General features: G+C 38.9%; 1 protein-coding gene across 3 annotated transcripts in view; it reads right to left on the reverse strand.

The window, feature by feature from the left end:
- Positions 1-418: 418 nt before the first annotated feature.
- The window catches only part of LOC109031138 (uncharacterized), a 49380-nt gene continuing 28289 nt past the window's right edge, over positions 419-21509 (reverse strand). For 2 of the 3 annotated variants that reach the window (XM_019042484.2, XM_019042483.2), the window contains 14 exons: positions 14188-14640; positions 12894-13110; positions 12058-12203; positions 11451-11571; positions 10816-10979; positions 10026-10126; positions 9334-9572; positions 8292-8690; positions 7596-7745; positions 6554-6637; positions 5883-5991; positions 5286-5337; positions 4025-4177; positions 419-3113 (listed from right to left, as the gene is read on the reverse strand). In XM_019042484.2, coding sequence (XP_018898029.2) covers positions 2883-3113; positions 4025-4177; positions 5286-5337; positions 5883-5991; positions 6554-6637; positions 7596-7745; positions 8292-8690; positions 9334-9572; positions 10026-10126; positions 10816-10979; positions 11451-11571; positions 12058-12203; positions 12894-13110; positions 14188-14619 — 2598 coding nt within the window. In that variant the 5' untranslated portion in view covers positions 14620-14640 and the 3' untranslated portion in view covers positions 419-2882. The remainder of the gene's footprint in view (positions 3114-4024; positions 4178-5285; positions 5338-5882; positions 5992-6553; positions 6638-7595; positions 7746-8291; positions 8691-9333; positions 9573-10025; positions 10127-10815; positions 10980-11450; positions 11572-12057; positions 12204-12893; positions 13111-14187; positions 14641-21509) is intronic. The other variant, XM_019042485.2, reaches the window with a different exon arrangement.

Genomic DNA, 21509 nt, shown 5'->3' on the forward strand with positions numbered 1-21509 from the left:
ACTTACTAACCTCAATTTACAACTGAGCTTGCTTGAAAGGAAAAAGTAAGGGGAGTAGAGGTTCCTAATAACCAAACTAAGCAGGCAAACAGAAAGTTAAAATCTGTAAATGACATAATGAGTTGCTCCTAACCAAGTTAGGCTAGCCTTTCTTTTGACCCTTCCAGGCTTGCAGCCTGAGATGAAGAAATTGCTAGAACAAAAGATATGAGCTATTTATTCATAAATTCTTCTTCTAATTTTGCAGGCTCAAATTAGCAAATGTGGATATTCCCTTTCCCTGATACAAAGTCACCTTTCTGATAAGTTTAGAATAAGTTGAGTGAATCAACACTGAGTAGGAAACTTTCATTCAACTCTGTTGAAAAGGAGAGCCGAATCTTGGCCAAACACTGAAGGACCAAAACAAAACAAAAGGTTACAAATAAATAATAAAAATTTATTGGCAGTATTTAAATTAATATTAAAGTGAAAATAACTATTTCATAAAAATATGTACAATCTTTTCAATGATTAAAAAAATTAATGATTAAAAATCGCTCATTCAATCAAAAAATATTTACTCGGAAAAAAAAGAAAAATAATTAAAAATATACAAAATTTGGATGTGGTGACGTACAAAAATGAGAAGATGTGCATGAAGTACTTTGGACATAATAATATTCTCTGCTTTGATAAAGCGGACTTGCAACAAGACTTATGATTTCAAGCAAATTACCTTATGGTGAGGGACGGTTCATGAAATATATAATGCTCTGTAAGGGGGTCAAAGGGAGCGTTACATCATTTTGGTTTTACACATTAAAGGATAGGTATCTACATCACAAAAGCATTACGAGGGTGGGGGAGTGTCAAAAACGCTGAAATTTAGCATTGCATATTTCATGAACTAAGTGTAATACCAAACTTCACAGACTCCGCAAAATGAAGTCCCCAAGAATATTCTGGACTTTATTCTCTAAAATAAAAATAAAAAAACTATTCTCTTTTGAGGGGAAACTGCATTCCTTCAGATAAACCGATAAATTTTTTAAAACAAATTGTAATTCGTATTTTCAAAAGAGGCAACTCCTGCACATTTCTCATCAACAAAATAAAAATAACTAAACAAAAACAATTTGCTAATTATGGTGGTCATTTACTGAATAACAATCTCCAAATTCTTTCTCCGCTTGAATGAGGCTTGAGTGAGAAAATGTGAATTGTTTTAAAAATGAGAGATTCTTGTAATTACTGATGCAAAAAATTACATGAAGGGAAAGACTCTGCTCACAAAAAGACAATTCATTATATGCAACAACTACTTAACAAAGTTTTTTCCCTCACATAATGAAACCAAAATCTAATTTACAAAAGTATTTTTTCGATGGGTACACCTATTGTCTGTACCAAATTTAAACATGAAAAATTTACAAAATAACTGATGATGACTACAAACAAGAAATATTGCACAATACAAATTTATACACTTTGCAGCACCTGGCCTTTGGGCTCCGTGCTGATTGGTTCTTGCAACGCCGCCCCGGTCCAGTAATCCCGGCAGTCATTGACAGCATGCAAGAAAACATTAATTAAGTGCTATGAGCCCTGGTTCGATGGATACTTCATACTACATTGGTCACGCTTTCACGGGATACAGTGTAGTTGTAAGCACCATGCTAGGTTTGAACTGTATTCACATTGTATAAATGAGACACAGGACATGTTCCAACCTGGTCGGAGCTCATCGTTAATGGATTAGCAGTGTTCCGCCTTCCTCCTGTAATTTGAAAAGCCACTTGATGGGTCAGCAAATCCAATTTTTAGGAGCATCTTTGATTTTTTTAGGGGCAAAATCAACTTTTCGCGTTCCCAATACTGTTCCGTTCCGTCGCTGTGTTCCAATCTCGAATCTTCTTGCTCTCAGGCTGCACCGCAAACGCAGCCTTGAGAGCATTACTGCTACTTTGCAGTCACAAGTTTGGAAAAATCAACAGGACATGTCAACTTTTCAAGTGCCACAACGGCCAAGCCTTTCAAATTTTCAGGCACCAGGGCCGGATGTTTAGGCACATGTGGTGCATGGCACCCAAAGAAGGCAAAACACTATGGATTACAAAACTGATTTTTGCATGAATCTCCTGGGTTACAAATCTTCCACCTTGCCGTCTACGAAGCAGTATTTTGTGATAAAAAATTACAACACACAATTATTGATGTGGAACGCTGGATGCTAATCAAATATCAATGATTTAAACATGGGAAAAGGAAATATTCAGTGATACAAAGATTCAATAATCAGAGTATGTACTTTCATTGTACATTATTAAATGGCTAAAAGCACAAAGATTTAAATTATAAAAACAAATTTAATTACAATGGTGCTTGGTATTCAAAGACACACGTTTCTTGCTTACTTCAGCAGATCTAATTAAGTATCAAAATATTGATATTCATACCAGAAATGGGCAACCTCCCAGGAATGGTCCATGAGACTAATGAAAGACTAATGAAAAATCAAATGATTCAATAGTTTAATAGCGATTAAGTAGTTCATTCTGATGAAAAAATTTCAGTCAAAGAGAAAATTTCAAAAGTCCGAGGTCAAATCATTAAAAGGAAATTTAACTGTGTGATATCGGAAGATAATGTAATGCATAAAAATTTTGACAAAATTTAATGATGCATTTGAAAAGATAAAGCTCAACTATGTACTTTCACAATTATTTGTCAGCGTATTCTCAAACAAGAAAGATGAAAGATTTTCTCAGAAGTCAGTCTCCTTCATGCATTTCAATACATAAGTAAATATGTATTTCATTTTGAAAAATCAATTTTGATAATTCATCTGGTCACAAAATTCACGTTTCAATTGCAGAATTTTGAGGAAAATGGAAGATTCTTTACTTTTCAGGACTACCACCGTTGCTTTGTTGTTCAGCTTTGACATCTCGCATCAGATCAATTTTAGCTACGATTTTCAAAGCAGGTCCTAATTTCATTGACATTGCTGACATGAGGTGGTCTTCTTTCAGGAGCATTAGAGCTTGTCCGTCAATTTCTTGAAGTGCAAAATCTTCTGCATACTCATAGCATCCAGGAAGATTTTTAATAAATTCACACACCTCAGTGACCTGTAAAAAAATTATTAGAAAATTATAATCTTAGAGTACCTTCAACATAAATGAAATGCATAAATTGACAAACTTCGTAGACAATTTGAACATTTTGATCCGGCACAGATATTCTACTTGGACTACTTGGAGCTCTTCTTCATCTCAGCTAATTTGTCTCCTAGGGTAAAATTACTACAAAAAATTCAATTTGAGTGTTAACAGCACTGGCATGTATTTCTCGGTGAGAAAATTAAAGAACATTTTTTACGTTTTTGATTAATGAATCAAAAAATAGAATTAGGACGTGTTGACTGAGAAGTGTACACAGTTTAAGTTCAGGAAGAATCATTCCTTAAAACTGTGGCTTTAAAAAATCCTTAAACTTGATTCACAAGCAAGAAGTCACTGCTTAAATATTTATTTACACCTTGAGATCTTCAAACAGCATTGAAATTGGACCATTTGAACACATATAAACATCAATAGCCAGGTATTTCAATAACAAATAAAAGAAGTCTCATCTATCAAAATCTACAAAATCTGTTGTGGCTTTCGCCAATCTCTACTAGTGCTTGATTACTTGAAAAGAAAAATTAATCAGCTCATTTACTTGTAATTTTCTGAAAATTTACAACTTTACAAAAAAGAACTGAAAAAATTTTGAAGAGGGTGTACTGATAAATTTTTGTTTCAGGACATTAACTATTCCCAAAAGAACCGAACAAATGCAGGGTTTTGAAGGTTACAAACTTAAAACTTCCAAAACTCAAAGGTACCTGAACTTTTTTAAACGCACATCTTTTCAAAAAGCTTTACAACTGGACCGGGAGTTTGATGGAAATGCACTGAGTGGCATCAAGTTCAAACCAAGGAGAAGAGAACTGAGAAATAAATTACATAAGATAAACGCTTCCAGCCACAAAACTTACCGTCCACTTGAGAGGATTGGATTTTGGTAAGTCTTCTGATAACATACTGTCCTCCGTATCCATTTGATTGGCTAGTTCATTGCTCTCTGAAGAGCTGAGCGAACTTTCTGGTCCTGATGACCCAGAATCTTGAACGTCACCATCACCAGACTCCTAGAGAAGAAAAATATGTTTTTAAGAAAACGAGCACCTAAAACATTTTCATTCACAACAATTTTATACTTGAAAGATAGGGAGGAGAAAGAGAAAAAATAAGCCTGAATGAACAGTTTCTCATTAAGTAGATTTTCAAGCATACTACATATGTCCTAAGGTTATTGAAAATATGTGCATTTACGGGTATCACTAATGAAGGGTGATAAAGATAGAATATTGAACCCAACATTTGTTTAGGGGAATGGTGGAGGACACTTACAGAAGAATCCCTTTCTTTTGAGAGGATGTTAAATTCTGTTTGCCCTATTGCAACTCAGAATGAATATCATTTATCTGAGAATACATAGCAATTCAACTAAAATAATCTCTGTTCAAATTGGATTTGATTAAACTAAGAACAGTATTTTCCACACAAGCAGTCTATTGCAGAGTTAGACCAAAAGTCATTTTTAGATGTAACAGGAATTCGAGATTTTTTAAAGCAATAGTTTTTCCATGATAGGTTCTTGCAAATGTGAGAGTTGATCAGCGTGATTTCAACTTTCACTGCACACTTAAGACTGCTGCTATGTAACTTGGCCTTTCAAGTAAAAATTTATCAAAACCTGTAGGAATTTGTCCAGCCTTATCATTCTATTTTGTACCTCATCATCATTTTTTAAATTTCATTATAGACGCTATTAGTGCAACGTCACAGAAAAGCGATATTTATCGATTTTTTCGCATTGGTAGCATTGAAAGAGGTTATGCCAATGTTATTGTTTGGATCCAATTCGATATAATGGAGAATCCCTATGATGACGTCGCCACTAATAGCGTCTATAAAAAAGGGAAGGATTTGAGAACTATCAAAATGAATGGTTTACCATTCTAAGGGGCTGCAACTCCGATTTTTTGTCAGATTCTATCATGGAAATTTTCAACTGTACAAATTTTGTTGCAGATACCAAAAGATTGGTCGGATCAAATATCACTGAGAATTGATTGATTAATGACAAGTATACTGGTTTATTTAGAGATAAGGGAAACACAAGATCAAAAGCCAAGCTTTACTTAGAGAGCTATTAAAAAGCTGACAAAAAGGAAGTTGAATGAAACTATTTACCTTTCCATTGACTTTCTTTTCGGTCCCATCTTTTCCTGTCGAATTTCGTTTGCTGAAAAAAAAAAAATTGGAATTAGACCAACAAATTTCTACAGAATACAAATTTTCAAGTGGTTTTAAATCATGAGCTGAACATAACCTCAAGCATTACCGCAAGTTAATGAGCTTCATTTGAATGGACTGCTTGCTAAACTTTTACACACCAGTCATTCCAAAGTTTTTCATATGGTATTGAAGCAACGAATTTGACTCATACCTACTGCAGTTCCACTAATTTACCATAAATTGGTTCTCTTGAACACAAGATGATAAAAATATGTGTTGTTAACATTGGTTGCATCGAGCATTCTCGGTTAGCATGATGGTAGATTAATATTATCTTGAGTGGCGGAATTCTATCTTTCAATTCCATTGTCAAAATTCTGATAACGCAGAATTTTACTAACTTATCAAAGGGATGATTGACAGAAGTTCACTTGAGGACTAAATTTTAGATGCACAAAGGGTTAATTTGTGTCTGCTTATCATACATAATATGGGTCAGTGATAACTCCTATTTTCCATGACATCCACATATTTGAAGGCACAAAAACTTACTTTTTAATACAAACGGAGCAAGAGCGTTTTTTCTTATATTTAGTTTTGAGATCAACTTTTCCACAAGACTCGCATGCACCATAATCTTCATCTAACATAGGTTTTTTCACTGTGAGGAAGAAAGAAAAATACAGAATTAATACCTTGAAAATACATTCATGCATGCAGACATACGTACATAGACATATCGGTTGATAAAGTAAAAAAAATCCTATCTCCGATATTAACTTTGAAAGCCTCCAATCGTGTTTCACTTATTTAAGAAAATTTTTAAGAGATACTTTAGTTTGATATTGGTCTTTGCAATAGAGATACGCATTTTTGAACTTCAGATATCCATATAATCAAAATCAAACACATTTATCAGACCTTTTATAGGTGCATCAGGATATCCTGAGTGAAATAAGCTTGGATCCAACAGCTCATCCTATTCAATTTTTTTTTCCTTTTATTATCTTTGTAACCCTTTAAAGAATTTAACCTTGTTACTGATACTTAAACGTAGCAAGCTAAAAAGCATATAATTGTGATAGAAATATTAATAGTTTTGATATTAGCTTTTCTGCGAGTTCCAATTGGAGTACATTTTGCGATTAGGAACTACAATTCCTAGATTATACAGGAGGCTCATATTATGGATACAAAAAAGATTATACAGAAACAATTCTTACTTAAAGGCTCGCCGTTTGATTCTGCCTTCAATCTGTTTTCTTTGTTTGCATCAGAAGATCTGTTCACAGGGAAAGGCTGCGAGGCTGAAAAAAGGGATTAAATTGTTAGATCAATGATTGGAAAAACAAGAGCTAGAGCTAAAATAGCAATGGGAAGGGTTTTGAACAGTTTCAGTGCAAATTGCTCTAGATTGACATGGTAATTTCACACGGTCAGGGCTACAAGCAGGTCTCTCAAGTACAACCAAGCACCTTCAGCAGGGATGCAGCAACGTCAGCTGCTGATATTTAATCATTTCAACTCATTCTGTTAAATAAAATTTGCTCTTTGAGAAAGAAAACAGGTGGAATGGATTTCTTGAAAGGTAAAAGGCCGCTTCACGACAAACTACAATTGTTGCCTTGACTTATGATATTTTTGTCAAATCTCATCTGCATGAGATCCTTCATAAAAAATAGGCCTTATTGATGAACCTGAGAGCTTGATATTTTTTTATTTTCTTGGTAACAAACTGCGCCAAAAGGCCCAGAAGTTATTTCTTTGTGTTTATCATGTGCATGAGAGATAAAAATTAAACACTAGCTTCCAACAATTGAAGCAAAACGACACGTTCCTGCATGCTTGGAGGAGAGGGTTGCTGTTACTTGTTTTACGATATACAAGGGCACCATCATCCAAGATCATGACAAATATATATTATCCTACTCGGAAACTGACGAAAATAACGTCATTAAAATGTTGCAAAAACATAACTGCAACGGTAATTTTGGCAGGAACATGGTGACAACGTTTTCGCAACCACATTTTGCCAGGCCAGATATTTTCTAACAAGCTGGGATTTGTGGGTGAAAAGATCTTAGAGTTCAATATGTTGATTTTCCCCCTCTAATCTGTGTAAACATATTTTTTGTCTTGAATAGAGTTGAGCTCAAACTATTGGTTTCTTCCTCTTTGACAAAGGTTGACAAAACTGAAAACGTTTGGAGTAAATGAATGTATACGCATATGTTAATAAAATAGGCAGAAGTATTAAAATCTTACCTTCTTGAATAACATAACCTTCGATCACATGGGTTAAAATGTTTGTTTGTTGCGGCCGCACCATCGCTTTCGGAACTGTGCCTCGTTCTTTATTTGAGTCTTCTAAAACAGGAACACCTGATTCATGGTTGGGGGTAACTTGGCTAGAATCTGTAAAAATATAACACTTTGCTGAAAGATTGAACACTGAACAGTCATGAAAAACCACAAGTTTAATTGCTCTGCGGCCATTGAGCTTGCACTGAACTCAAGAAAAAAATACCCAATTGCTAATTACAAGGATATTAAAAGAGCGTCAACTTCAAAGAAAATAAGTCTATCTGGACTGGACACTCTCCCCTTCAGTTTTGTACTTGGACATGGCAGAGTATAATTTTGAAATTCTTCCACCAGCACTTGCCTATCAAGTAATGAACACACAATATTCATACCACACTTTTGCTGGTTCTTTTCCTCCTAAAAAAATATATATTTGATTAAAATGAACCTTTGTTTCAATTCCAGGAGAATTTTTTGAGAAAGTAATCTCTCCCCAACTTTGAGTTTCTTGCAAGCTTATTAATTTTCAAATACTAAAGATTGCTTCATAGATAAGTGAATCTCTCCGGGAAAATTTGTGAAACTTTCCAAATGAAACAAAAATCTTTTAATATTCTATGACGGCTGGATCAATTGAGAGGCGACTGTTGAATTTACCATTAGATGCATCCATCTTTGGTGGTGGTTCAGTACTTGAAGGTGCTGTTTTTGTGTCCGCAGCTCCTTCTTTTGACTTGTCAACTGCTGTTGCCTGACTTGGTGTGCTTGGTGTGGGCGCAGGTGTCTTCTCACCATCGATTGTAATCTCCATCTTCTGTGGAGTTCCAGGTGTTGCTGGTTGCTGAGGCGATTGCACTGGTAGTGGTGAAGGCATTGTTTGCACTTGCGAGGGAACCACCAAGGACTGGATGGGGATTTGGTTGGTCATCGTCACTGTTGGTTGGCAATTGGAAACCATCGAGACAACAGGCATCACTTGCGGCTGACCAGGTTGTTGCATCTGCTGAGTGGGTGCTGCTAATTGCTGTTGAAGCGATGTCATTGGCATACCAACACCTTACAAAAACAATTCAGGATTTTTAGTCACATTAATAATGCAAAATTTCATCCTCAGAATAAGATCAATAAAATGACAGAATTGAGGGACACTCCGGATCCTATTCTCAGTTAAAAATTACATGCTCCGACTTCACAAGGAAGGAAATTGAATTATCAGTATATTGTCTCCGACACTATGTAAGGAAGTATCAACATTACAGTTTCAAATAATCCACAACTGTTTTAACCTTGTTTAGGATATTTTCTTTTGCTGAGTGCAAATTTTTCTGAATTATCATGATTAGCATTTAAGTCCACTCCTGAGAAGTTAAACTCATGAACTAAGATATTCATTTTTAAGAACAGATGGCAGGGCTCTTTGAGTGGACTTGTCATGAGTGATGAGTCTACCTTTCACAAAATAGTGGATTCATCAAGGAGATAGAGCACTGAAATTTTGAGAAAAGTCTTTATATCAGCTATCTTGGGACAATTTGAACAGACAGAGAACTCAAATCTGAGATTATCACAGGATATAAATTTAAACTGAAACCAAACCAAAATTCCTCCGTCTATCTCAAACCCATTTCCGGATTAATGTGAAAATCCAACCCGGGCAACAGCCCTAAGAGTACGCTACTTAGGGCCTTCATGCACTTACTCATGACTTGGTTTGTCCGACTTTGGATCAGATGGGACTGCTGCTGTTGCTGCGGCTGGAAACTGATTTGCTGTTGTTGGAAGCTAATTAATTGCGGTTGTTGTCCAGGTTGTTGAAGTTGTTGAGGTTGTTGAAGTTGTTGGGGTTGTTGTAGTTGTTGAGGTTGCAGCTGCTGCTGTGCCTGTTGCTGCATTACTTTTGTCTGTGCTACATAAGTTCCTTGACTAGTTAGTATCATTCTGAAACAGTGGTATACAAATGTTAACATACTTTGATTGCCTGCCACTAATTAAATAGTCAAATTTTATAAAACTGTTCTTAATACTTTATTAGGCCTTTGATTTTAATTTTGCAACAACTTTGCATGACAATAGAGAAAGAATTCCATCACAAACTTTTCACACAACTCTTTACAAAAATCTACCAAGCTTATTCAGAGAAGAGGTGTATCCTTTGATGAAATATTTTCAGAGTATGACAAAATAAAGAAACGTTGATGCATGATTTATTGCACCGATCAACAGATGTAACAAGATTGTCATGAAATTTTTTTGGTATTTTCCATAAAAAAACATGACAAATTTGGACGTGAATCAAAGAAACAAGAATATCAGATGAAACATATTTGCAAAAGTCTATGGCATGTTATGCTACAGGCAATGAAACAATTCATGATTATCTAAAAAATTTACCTATTTGCAGCAATAGAATGTGTTCCTTGTTTTCCGGGTGTATTCGGATCAGTCTTCATACTCATTCCACGTCCCATCATAGGTTTCCTCTGCATTTTCATCTGCAATTTAAGAAAAAGGATGAGAAAAAGAAAATAATGAAATTAATTTTCAGGAACTTCAGAGTTCAACGATCTTTATTTTTATCATGAGAAAAGGGACAACAATTGTGACCATGCAGAGGTGGCAGCACAGATGACCAGGTTTCATGATATTAGGTTTGCATGAAACCAAAATACATTCTAAGTCTTTCAAATATATGTATCAATAGCGCTTCCAACACGGTCTGTTGGTACTTCCCCTTTTTTCTTCTTTTCTTCTTTTTTTCCTTTTTTCTTTTTCTTTCCTCCTTCTTTTTTAATGATCTTTAGCCTCAACTATTACATTTTCACATTAGTGGATTTACTGTAAAGAAATAGAGAATTTGTAGGTGCCTGAAATTCGATGACTTTCGTGTTTCAGTGGAAACTACTGAGTGAACTGAACAGAAGGATACCCTTGGTTCATGAATTGAACTATTATTGGAGAAGATATGACAAAATGATCTATTCTGCTAAAATACGTGTGTTTAAATATGAAATGCTGCCAGATGACGTCACTAGGCGGTGCATTTTCTCACTTTTAAATTTTTTTTTTGTACTATTTCCCATATCAGAAAAAAATTATAAAAAATACTGTGAAATCAGCTCTTTAGGCACTTTCAGATAGAGCAATAAAAAATGTGCATGCAAATTTTCCATTATGTGTATACCTGTTGTTTTTGTGCCATGGTTGCTGTCATCTGCTGTCCAGCAGTTTGTGTTGATACTGAACTTGCAGGGCGAATGGCTGAGCTAGGCAGTATGTTTGACAAAGGCCTTCCAACAGATGAAACCATACTAGTTTTCGGCTGAATATTCTCTTGTGGATTTGCACCTGCAGAGCATGAAGATTTTAATTAAACAACTTTAGGGCAGCAGGAATTGCAATTTTCAGGATCATTGCCATGCATACTGTTTGCATTTTGGTTTAGCCATAACAGCCAACTAAGCTATTCACATATTTCTGAGTAACTGTCTTTTGTTTGCATGAATTCCTTAAATAATATCACAAATAAATGTGGTATCCGTCAAGTTGGTAGTATGTATTCCTAGATAGATTTGCCCTAGTAGGTCGTGAAGCCTGGTTGGACACTTGTAAGCTTATCAATAAAATGTGATCTTCTTCTTAGACCAGTGTCTCGCTTTTCACCTTTTCCTTCAGGGGCATCTCTTACGATATTATAATAAAAATGAGAAAAATCAATGGCACGCCTCCTATTTGTCACAATTTTCAATTATTGAGGGCTGAAAGTATAATTGAGAATATTTAAACATATAGAAAATAATTCAAAATAATGTTACAAACCTCTAATGAAGTTAGCATTTTGAGTGGTCAAAAGAGTAGGTTGCTGCGGGGTTGTAGTCCACGCTATGCTTTGGGGTAAACTGCCAAAATTCCAAGATGAGAACTGCACAGGTTGCGCATTCTATCAAAATGAAGAGAGACGAAAATTAGGAAAAGCAACAAGTAGAAACTTAAGACCAGACAATTTACTTTAATAAAATAGCGATATTTTAGGGTTTTCCTGATTCAAATTGTAAAAGTAGAATCATAGCCTTGTCGTCAAACTTACAAAAGTTGAAATTTTAGAGGTAGGTACCTGATGAGTCGAATAGCTTAAAAATGATTTGACATCTATTGTAGTTGTCATTTTATTTCAGAATTCAATACTTCCAAAACTGCTTCTTTTAGCAAGACTCTGCGAAAGGACTGAAACTAATTTGCGATTAACTGTCACGTAATCTGAGACCAGAAATGATATTTAACTGGGCTACAAATAAGATGAGTCAGACCGAATTAATTGTTCTGACTTCTTTATATTACTGGAGAAATACCATACATATAATGCTAACTTGAGTCCAGCTCTGAAATTGAAAAGTGAAACAAGAGGTTAATAGAACTGATATCTTACCTGAACCTTTTGCATCTCGGGTTTCTGTTGTCCAGCAGCAGAGTGAGCGGGTAAAATATTTTGTTGTGATGGAATGACTCCGAGTTGACTGATGACTAGGGTTTGATTGGTAGTTGTAGGAATAGTGGTGTAACCAGGAAAAGAGGCTGAAAAATGGAAGTTGGACTTGATTAAAAATCGTCTCTGCTAGAAAAATTAATATTATAAGTATAACTTTTTTATGACCTACATTTTTCGACTCAGGGCTTCAGGATCGATGCTCTTTGAGCGAATTTTTTCGAAAATTACGAGGTCGTACCGTCTGCAATAGGTAGATATTTCTTCGAAATCTACCTAATAGTAGGAGAGCTGCAGATAAGGATACTTCTGCAAGAGTATGAATTTAACAGAACGTTCTGCTTGAACGCTAATTGAAACATCTTAGAAGTACATCGGTTTCAAATGCAGGACAATGTTAAAAATGAAATTGTAATTTTTCTACTGAGTTGCAGACTGAGGTCTTGCTCTGAGTAGACAGCTTAAAGAAAGAAGAGAAGCAGAGTGGCTTCTAGTGGAAAAAAGGGACTTAAAAAAGAAAATAAAATAAAAGAGTAAAGATTAAATTCAAACAAATTGAAAAGAGGGGAGGCAAAAACAAAATATTACTTTTGAAACATGGTAACGGTTTTGATCATTCTCTTAGGAAAACAATGAAAGTTGTTAGCTGACCACTGTACCCTTCTCCATGGAAAATTTTTTCCTCGTAGTAAGGTAATACTCTTGAATAAAAGATAGCAAGAAAGAAGAAAATAAATTTAATAAAAAGAGAAAAGAAAAAAAATCAAAATCAAATTTACCAGCTTGACCTGGAGCAGCTAAAACTTGTTTTCCTGCTTGAGTGAGAATATGCGGACCAGCTTGTTGAAATATACCTGATTTATTTGCGACGACCTGAATTGCGCCACCTGGATTGACCCCCAAATTTGACGGCATTATGATCTGACCATTTTGTGGGTTATAGAACTGTGGTAGGTATGCTGCATTCTGCAGTGGTTGCTGCTGAATCACTTGGACCTAAAACAAAAATTTTGTTAAATTCAAATGAAAACTTATCATTATGGCTTCATTTCTATTTAAACTGGAGAATAATGGCGATACATTTTGATCATTCAAGATCAATTAAGTGAAGAATTGAGATTTTGCTATTATTTAGCCAATTCATAGTCACAGTGGAAGCCCAAAAATATTGGGTTTAAAAAATAATGAACCTATGGATGATGAATGAACCTAAAAACACCTTCTATGGCTCACAAGTAATGGGCACTTATAAAAACAAGAAAAATAAAAAGTCAATTCGTCACTGGCACTCTTGGAGTGACCAACTCCAAGATACCTATTCTTATATCATCGATAAAAGTTGAAAACTATTATGCTAAGAGGGACCGTTACGGTAGTTTCATATTTGCACGGAAAGAAGTAATCACTATCTTAACAGTGCTGAAAGTGGATTCAAGGTCCTACCTTCTTTTCTTGTCGTAGTTACAATGTTACGTTTGTGGTGACAATGAGTTCGGTCCTAATGTTGTAACGGCGATGCTGACTGTAACAGCATAGTTACTGAGACCGAAACAATCGTCACCACAAAGGTAACATTATAGGTCGATTAGAAAAGAAGATAAGACCTGGCATCTACTATTAAAATTGTGAAAGAAACGATTCTATTTTCTCTGTGTAAAGCAAGGTAAGCAATCTCTCCTGAAAAGGACGGAACAAATTTTTGTTTGCAAATTAAGCTTAACAGGTTTCAAAAAAAAAAAAAAAAAAAAAAAAATAAGTTTGCTTTCTCTTTCTGTTCTTATGTTATGAATACACCTGTGCGAGAAACTTGAAAATCACTGCTGGATCCATCACCCCAAGCAGGGAAAAAATTTACGAACATTGAGCTTCAAAGCTGAATAATTTCCCATCAGAAAGAGGTATTTTTGAATGATTCAAACTTGATAAAAGTTATAGAAGACTCATTCTGAGCTGGAGTAGCTCAAGACTATCTCACTTAAGCTGGATACCATAAATAGGTAAAATATACAGTCGGTTGTTAGTGTCCTTCGAGAAGGCTACTTGTATCGGAAGGTATTGTGTATGTGTACGTACTTGGACCGGCATCGACCCCAGAGGCCCTTGCAGCTGTTGGCCTTGGATTTGCAGCGGCTGTTGCTGCTGAAGCTGCTGCTGTTGTAATTGTTGTTGGGGCTGAAGTTGTTGCTGTTGCTGCATTTGCTGCGGCTGCTGTTGTATCTGCTGCTGCTGCTGCAACTGTTGTTGCTGCATCTGCTGTGGTTGCTGTTGCTGTTGCATCTGTTGTTGCTGCTGCATTTGCTGCTGCATTTGCTGCTGAGGCTGCTGCTGCTGCATTGTAGACTGCATCTGCTGCTGCAAAGAGTTTTGTTGGGCCTGCTGCTGTACTTGCATGGCTTGCTGCTGCATTTGTTGGTTTTGCTGCTGTTGCATTTGTGACTGCTGTTGCATTTGTTGTTGCTGTGGTTGCTGCTGCATGACTTGAGTTTGACCACTCTGGTCTTGCATTTTAGCAAGCTCTAGTCAGACCTGCAACAAAAAATATTAAATATAAATTTCAAGACATCAGATGAAAATGAGAAGAAATTCAAAAAACATCAAACACAAATATGCTGACCTAGCACAACATTAACTGACTATCAGATGCAATCAAAACTATGGCTCAAATTGAATAGATAATTTCTGAGCGTCTAAGAGGAAGGTAAGAAAAAGAAAACAAAAAGAGGAAAAGAGGGAGGGGGCAAGCCCTTAACGCGAGGCTTGAACTCTTCAGGAAAAGAGCGGAGATATGGAAAAAGAAGAGGAAAGGGACAAGCAGGAGCATAACGAGCGGGTGGATGAACACGAATTTGAAGCAGAAAAAGAGAAGAGTGGGGACCAAAGTGAAAGAGATATACGAAGAAATGGCCGAAGGCAAATTAAAGAGAGAAACAGGGTGAAGAAAGAAAGGGAAGAAACAGATACAGGGGGAAAGGAAAGAGAGTCGAAGTGGGAAAAAGATACAGGAAAAGGGGGACGGAGGAATAGTTGGGATGATGGGAACGAAGGGGAAGAGCGAAAGCCGATAAAGGGCAAATAATTAATATCGATCGCGAAACTACGGAGCAGGACATGAGTTATTGGTCCGTATCTCTTATTCGGGATGCTCAGCGGAAGAGGGATGCGAGGCCAGGCCCCAGGAGCGGCTCCGTCAAGTTGAATAACCGGATTTTATCGAGACCCCCGCCCTCTCCCGCTTCGCCCGCCAGTGCATTGCCACCTTCCTATCTTCCTGGCAATCGGCGTCCGATCTTTTGCCGGAATCACACGCTCAAGAGGCGAATTTTATTTAAAGTCCCGAACCTAGAGTACCTGTATAGGGAGAGTACCGACAGATCTGAAACTCCGAAAGTCCATCAGGCCTTCACCGATGCCTTCGCGAATAAAGTTAGGGCCCAAAAGGGCAGCCAACCTATGAATTTCAATTATCCAGAGCGATTTACTGATACTATTGTTACGAACCGTCCTTCATTAAGCACGTGTTTGACTCAGTTTTTGCATAAATTTACTCAATTTCGCGGAAGAACGATCATTTCTGTACATTCTTGGCCATCTAGGTTAGAATTGGAATCTGCAGACTGACAGTGAAATTTTGTGCGTCAGAAGTTGATTAGAAGGGTGGCTGCACTTTTGGGCCCTATAAGCCCTCCATGAACCGATCTGTCGGTACTCTCCCTATGCAGGTACTCTACCCGAACCTCTTTGAGAAAGTTTTGTCCCGGTTTCTCTCATCAATCACCAACAGCAGTGGACACCGCTGTTACCAGACTCGACCAATCAGATCTATGGGTTCCTTTCCGTTGACCTCTCGCGGGCATGGGACATCACTGGCGGGGGAAGGGTTGACGTGAAGCGGGCGCGTTTGAACGTGCTTTTTGTGGCGGGGGGTCTATCGTTTCCGTTAACCAATCGCGCGGGGGACACATTTTTATCATTTTTAAGCGGGGGCGAGATGGCGCCCATTCCCGTGTTTATCTATCGAGATATCGATTCATTCTCGACGTTGCTAAGTGCTATTTTACTGATGTTTTGAGACAGACATGAAATCTTGTTTATTTCTCCGGTTATTTTGTTTTCTTAACCTCTGCACAACCTCGAGTACCTTGCTTATCAGTGATAGTGATGTCCCCCGTGTGAGAGGTTATAACGGAAAGGAACCCATACAGATCCGTTGGTTTTCGATAGGTCGAATCTTATTTAGAACCACCTCGCGAGGTGGTACCAAAATCACGCACCAAACGTTGCGATTCGTTAGTCACCGAATTGGAGGTCCGGACCTCAAATAGAATGATAGCTCGGAGGTTCGGACCTAGAATGATAGCTCGGAGGTTCGGGCTCAAAAGTTGTACCGAACCTCTAAATAAAATTCACTTTTTCAGGGGGCTAAATGGGCTCAAAAGAGGCTCAGCGACCATCGGATAGTGTCAGATTTGTCTGAACTGTTCGAATAGATTCGATACTTTGGTTGAAAATAACTCAAATGTACGAAATTTCAGGCGTTGAACGATGACTGTAGACTTCTATATTCAGCTGCCAAATCCAGCGTGGGATTCCGTCGTTTCTTCGCGTATGCGCTGCCCGGTTAAGGAGAAACGCTTTATCCAAAATTGGACGTCGCCAACTGTTCACTGTAAAATTTCCATTATTGGGGAAGTGAGGAAAATTTCCCCTTGGAATTTTCCGACATCTTGAATTACGTTGCGAGCTAAATTATTTAAAAAAATTGGATGAAAGATATTCTCAAGTTACCCTGAAAATCCGCATTTCATAAAAAAGAAATGCGAAGAAAAGAAATTGAAAAATCTAATTAGCCGTTAAGTGTTATTGCTATACGATTGTGCAACTGTTCTCTCGTTAGACCCGAACGCAGTGGCCTCAGAACAGCGACTTGTATCATGAAAATATCCAAATTGAAAGAACTTTTGCCGATGAACAGTCCCTTTAGTGGGAGGATTTCGATGGCCGAAGTTCGAAATCACGTATCTCCGCTGCGACGTTGTAGGCTCCTAATCATACTTATACTTTTCGCTTGGAAAAACTAGTCAACGTAACTTGGATTGCATTTTGCAAAAAGGAACCAGAAGAATTGGGATGATGCTAAGATTGTGCATTTTCATCCTTTGCAATAAAAATACTAAAACCATGAAAAAATGTGAAATTTACATTGCAATTTTGTCTTAAATTTACAGTTTTTAGCGAGTAAAAATAGAAACTGTTAATGGATAATCAGGTTTTTCTTCCAAGACAAAAGAAGTTGCACAATTGTAGCATCATTGCAATGCTCCTGGTTCCTTTTTGCAAAATGCAATCCACTTCATGAAAACCTTGATTTTTCTCCCCTGTTAACAGAATATTCGATATGAATTTCAAGCTTTAATGGTGACTTTTTTTCGTCGAATATAAAAAAGGAGCGGATATTTTGAAACGCCGCGATGGAGATACCTTGTTTCGCACTTCGGCCATCGATCTCAGTTCAGGGTGTCTACTAAAACAGGCTGGTCAAAAATAAGTACTTTTACAGTACTTTTTCAGTACCTTCTCAAGAAATTCAGTACCTTTTCCGACAGACAAATTCCGTGCTTTTGCAGTACCTCCATTTGACGAAAGTCAAAAAATTTAAAATTCCGACAAAAATGACAAAAAATTGAAAAAATTCCGGACCTTTTTGCGGAATTTCCGAACTTTTTCAGTACTTCCGGACCGCCCTTAAAAATCAGTACTATTTCCGGACTTGTAGACACCCTGCAGTTCTCTTGCAGCACAACGAGAATCAAAACGCACGATTTTAGCAACACCTCGGGTTTTAAATTCCCTCTCTTCAATTTTCTTCGGTTTCTTCCTCATAAACCTGCCCACCCGGGGTCTGACAGCAAACCGAAATAACTCCGGGGGTTCTCGGCGAGAAAAACGAGTCAAAATGGTGAGCAGAGATTGGGCCGGACCCGCGAGGCGCCGGGGGCAGCACGCAACCGCGGCGAGCGACAGAAAAGGGGTGGGATAGGGCAGGGGGGCGACGACGCCGAGAGGTCACCCCCGACCCCCGACGCCACGCCGCGATTGGCAACCGCGGTCCGACGATTTTCGACTAGTTCCCGGCGGGAGGGGGCGAGACGGGGGCGGGGGACGGCCAACCGCGGCGGGGAATCCGTCCTATTCGAGGGGGCTCGTCCCACCCTCCGGACGGGTCGCTCGACGTCGACGGTCGCGAAGAGGGGGGAGCGAGAGAGGAGAGCGTCGTTCTCGCCGTCGTGCGCGGGGTTCGGCGTTCGCGACTCGCCGCGCGCCAATCCACTCGGCGGGGCCCCCGCGAGTCACGAATCGTGTGCGCCGAAGCCGAGCGCCTGGCGCCGGGGAGAGCGATTACCAGCGCGGGATAATTATCGGTCGATCCCCCCACCACCGCCGCCGTCGTCGTCGTCCGTGTGATGAATGGCCGCTCTGTGACGTCACGCCGCGCGCGCACGGTCGCGAGAAAAATTCGGGATCCCGACGGACGGCCCGACCGGATACGCCGCAGCGAAGCCTGCTCGCTATTGACTGTCGACGGGTATCTGAACACGCCTTTCGTCGCGGACGCGAAATTCACGTGGAGGAATTGAGGAAATGCGGGAGGCAGTGGCGAGAGGAGGGTGGAGCTCATGCGCGTCACAAGGACTTGCGTTATTTATACATTGAGGCCTTCTCGAAACGGAGCTCTTGCACGTGTCAGGAATTTGCAATTTAAATATTTGTTCCCGGGTAAATTTTCGCGAGAAACACCACTGGTTTTTGCTGAGATCGACTCCAAAGCTCAAAAAAATGATCTCGCAGTTCGGGCCGTAATGGGTTGAACTCCGGAGGACAAGAAAGACCAGACAGGAAGAAAATATATCAGCAGGGTTGCCACTTTGTTTGAGGACTCCATAGTTGGAACCACAGCAACCCTAGCTGCTAATGCATTTGTCCCCTATATCCATGGGCGTAGCTAGGGGGGTCCTGGGGGGGCCTGCCCCCCCCCCCCCCAGAAATCTCGTGGCCCTCCCCCCCAAGAAAAACGGGATCCTCCATTCCTCATCCCCCCCTCTCTTCACCACGAGAGGTGGTCCCATGGCCCCCTCCAGAGAAATTTCCTAGCTACGCCCCTGCCTATATCTGTGCATGGAGGGTTTGATTGGATATAGGGGTGGATACTTGAGGTAGCGTGGGATATCCCGTCCAATACGGCCTCAACTTTGAGAGCTTTTTACGAGCTTGGGAGATAATTTCAGAGAAAACCAGAGGCAACGTCGTGTTTCTCGCGAAATTTTACGTAAGAACGAGTATACTTGAATCGCGTATCCCCCACACATGCAAGAGCCACAGTTTGCGCGGGACCCAATCGTGAGGATGGTTTTTCCTGAAAACGTACCACCAAGCTCCCAAATCTCTCTGGGTAGAAGCCGTGATGGAAGGGATCCCCTACGTTATAGGAGAGACCACGTCTAGTTCCAGTCACACTCTCCGTGCAGCCAGATAGGGAGCGAATACATTAGCAGGATTGCCACTTGGTGTAGGGACTCCAAAGCTATGGCCATACGGTATCATCCTTAACGTATGAGCGTTGACTGGGCGAAGGGACGTAGGGGCTCTCTCCCTGAAGGGTCTAAACTAAACTTTGAGAGCTTTTTTGAGCTTGGGAGTACCTTTTACAGAAAACTAGTGGGGACAGTAAAAGACGTAGAAAGTTAACGTAACTAAATTGAAAGATTTATTTACCATAGACTCGCTTTAGGACTCGACTCGAATACAAATCGGAAGCAAGCAACTAACTTGTTTTGTAATTTTTGCGCTTGATCAGCGTGTCCTAGGGTTGGTTAAAAAGAGGAAAGACAAGAGAACAAACACTTGAATAAGGCAATTGAATAAGTGCCCAAGTTGAAGGCGCTTTCGTAACGTAAGTGATTCTGAGGTGTGAAAACGTTGAATCGTTGTAACGTCGAAAGGTGTAGACGGGAATTCGAGAGGCCAGATTTTCTCTCGAGTGCATTCCAGTGGCGTGGCGTGAATTGCGATGCATCGATTGTTCTGCCATTTAAATCTATGATAAAGAATCGATTATTAAGGTGTTCGCTGCGAACACCCTGTTTATCGATCCTTTGCCATAGGTTTAAATGGCATAATAATCGATATATCGCAAAGCACGCTACGCCACTGGTGCATTCCTCCGTTGTCTTCACGGGAACCATTCGTTTCAGCATTAGGAATTCATAAAGCCAAAAAGCGTAACTCCCTTGCCACTGACGACGACGACGACTGAATTATTGAGCGCGACATTGGGGGGGTGGAGGGGAGGGGACTTTCCATGCCTGTTCGGATACAATGCCATCGAGCTCCATAATTTTTGCGTATACATTATTTACTTTGCATATGCAAGACGGCCCCGATGAAAAAAGCTGTCGCAGCCTCATCGGCGCTGTCGTGCTAAGGAGGAACACCTCATGTGTCTTGGGACGTTGCTAAATTTCCAATGACAAAATTGTATATAGGTGGCGATAGCCAACCTAGCCTAATCCTTAAAAACTCCCCTTAAAAATTGGAAGTGGAGGGGTGCCTGCTGCCTCACTGGATATAAACAAAATCTGGCAAATTGTGTATGTTGATCTCTCAATTTTTAGCAAATTAAATTCGCAATTTGACCTGAATTGCAAGACAAAATATTCATAAATTTCATTAAAATAAATGCTATGTTAGGTGAGATTTGGCAACATTTGAATGTTCACGCAGGGTTTAATTCCTTAACAATGCAGTGCGTTTACAAAATACGAAAGTATTTGTTGAATTTGAGCGATTATATTCGTGCACAGACGTCACGGATTTGCATAATACGCACTTCACTAAAGGCGATTTTTGCTCACATTTTAAAGAATATATGCTCATCTTGAATGACTGTATATGTCATGATCAATCGTGAGATATTGCAACTCTGCGCTAAATTAAGCTATCTCGGCAATTTGCTGTAATTTTTTGAAGATGCATGGAGAAGAAACTTCGCAGTTTAAACGGACTACTTCAGTTTTTGGCCCAGTTTTCGAAGTTTTAATTAGCTATGCTGGGATTTGCAGTTTTGATCGAAGACTAGAGTTATCCGAACAGTAGTTCAGTTGTCATGAACGAAAACCCCCATCCAACGGACCAAAAACTATGGTAATCCGAGTAAATTGTAAATGATCTTCAGTTTAAGGCGGGCACTCAGCTCTGGCCTAGAACATTCTGGGTATGATTGATAACTTGCAGGCAATTAGCATTCGCCGGCAGATTGCATTCTTAAAATGTAAAAATTCAGAAAAAAAGTGGTAATTATTATACTGGAAACTTAAAAAGACTTTCCTTCTTCTAAAGTG

Source organism: Bemisia tabaci, chromosome 3 (genome assembly GCF_918797505.1).
Source record: "Bemisia tabaci chromosome 3, PGI_BMITA_v3".
Lineage (NCBI taxonomy): Eukaryota > Metazoa > Arthropoda > Insecta > Hemiptera > Aleyrodidae > Bemisia > Bemisia tabaci.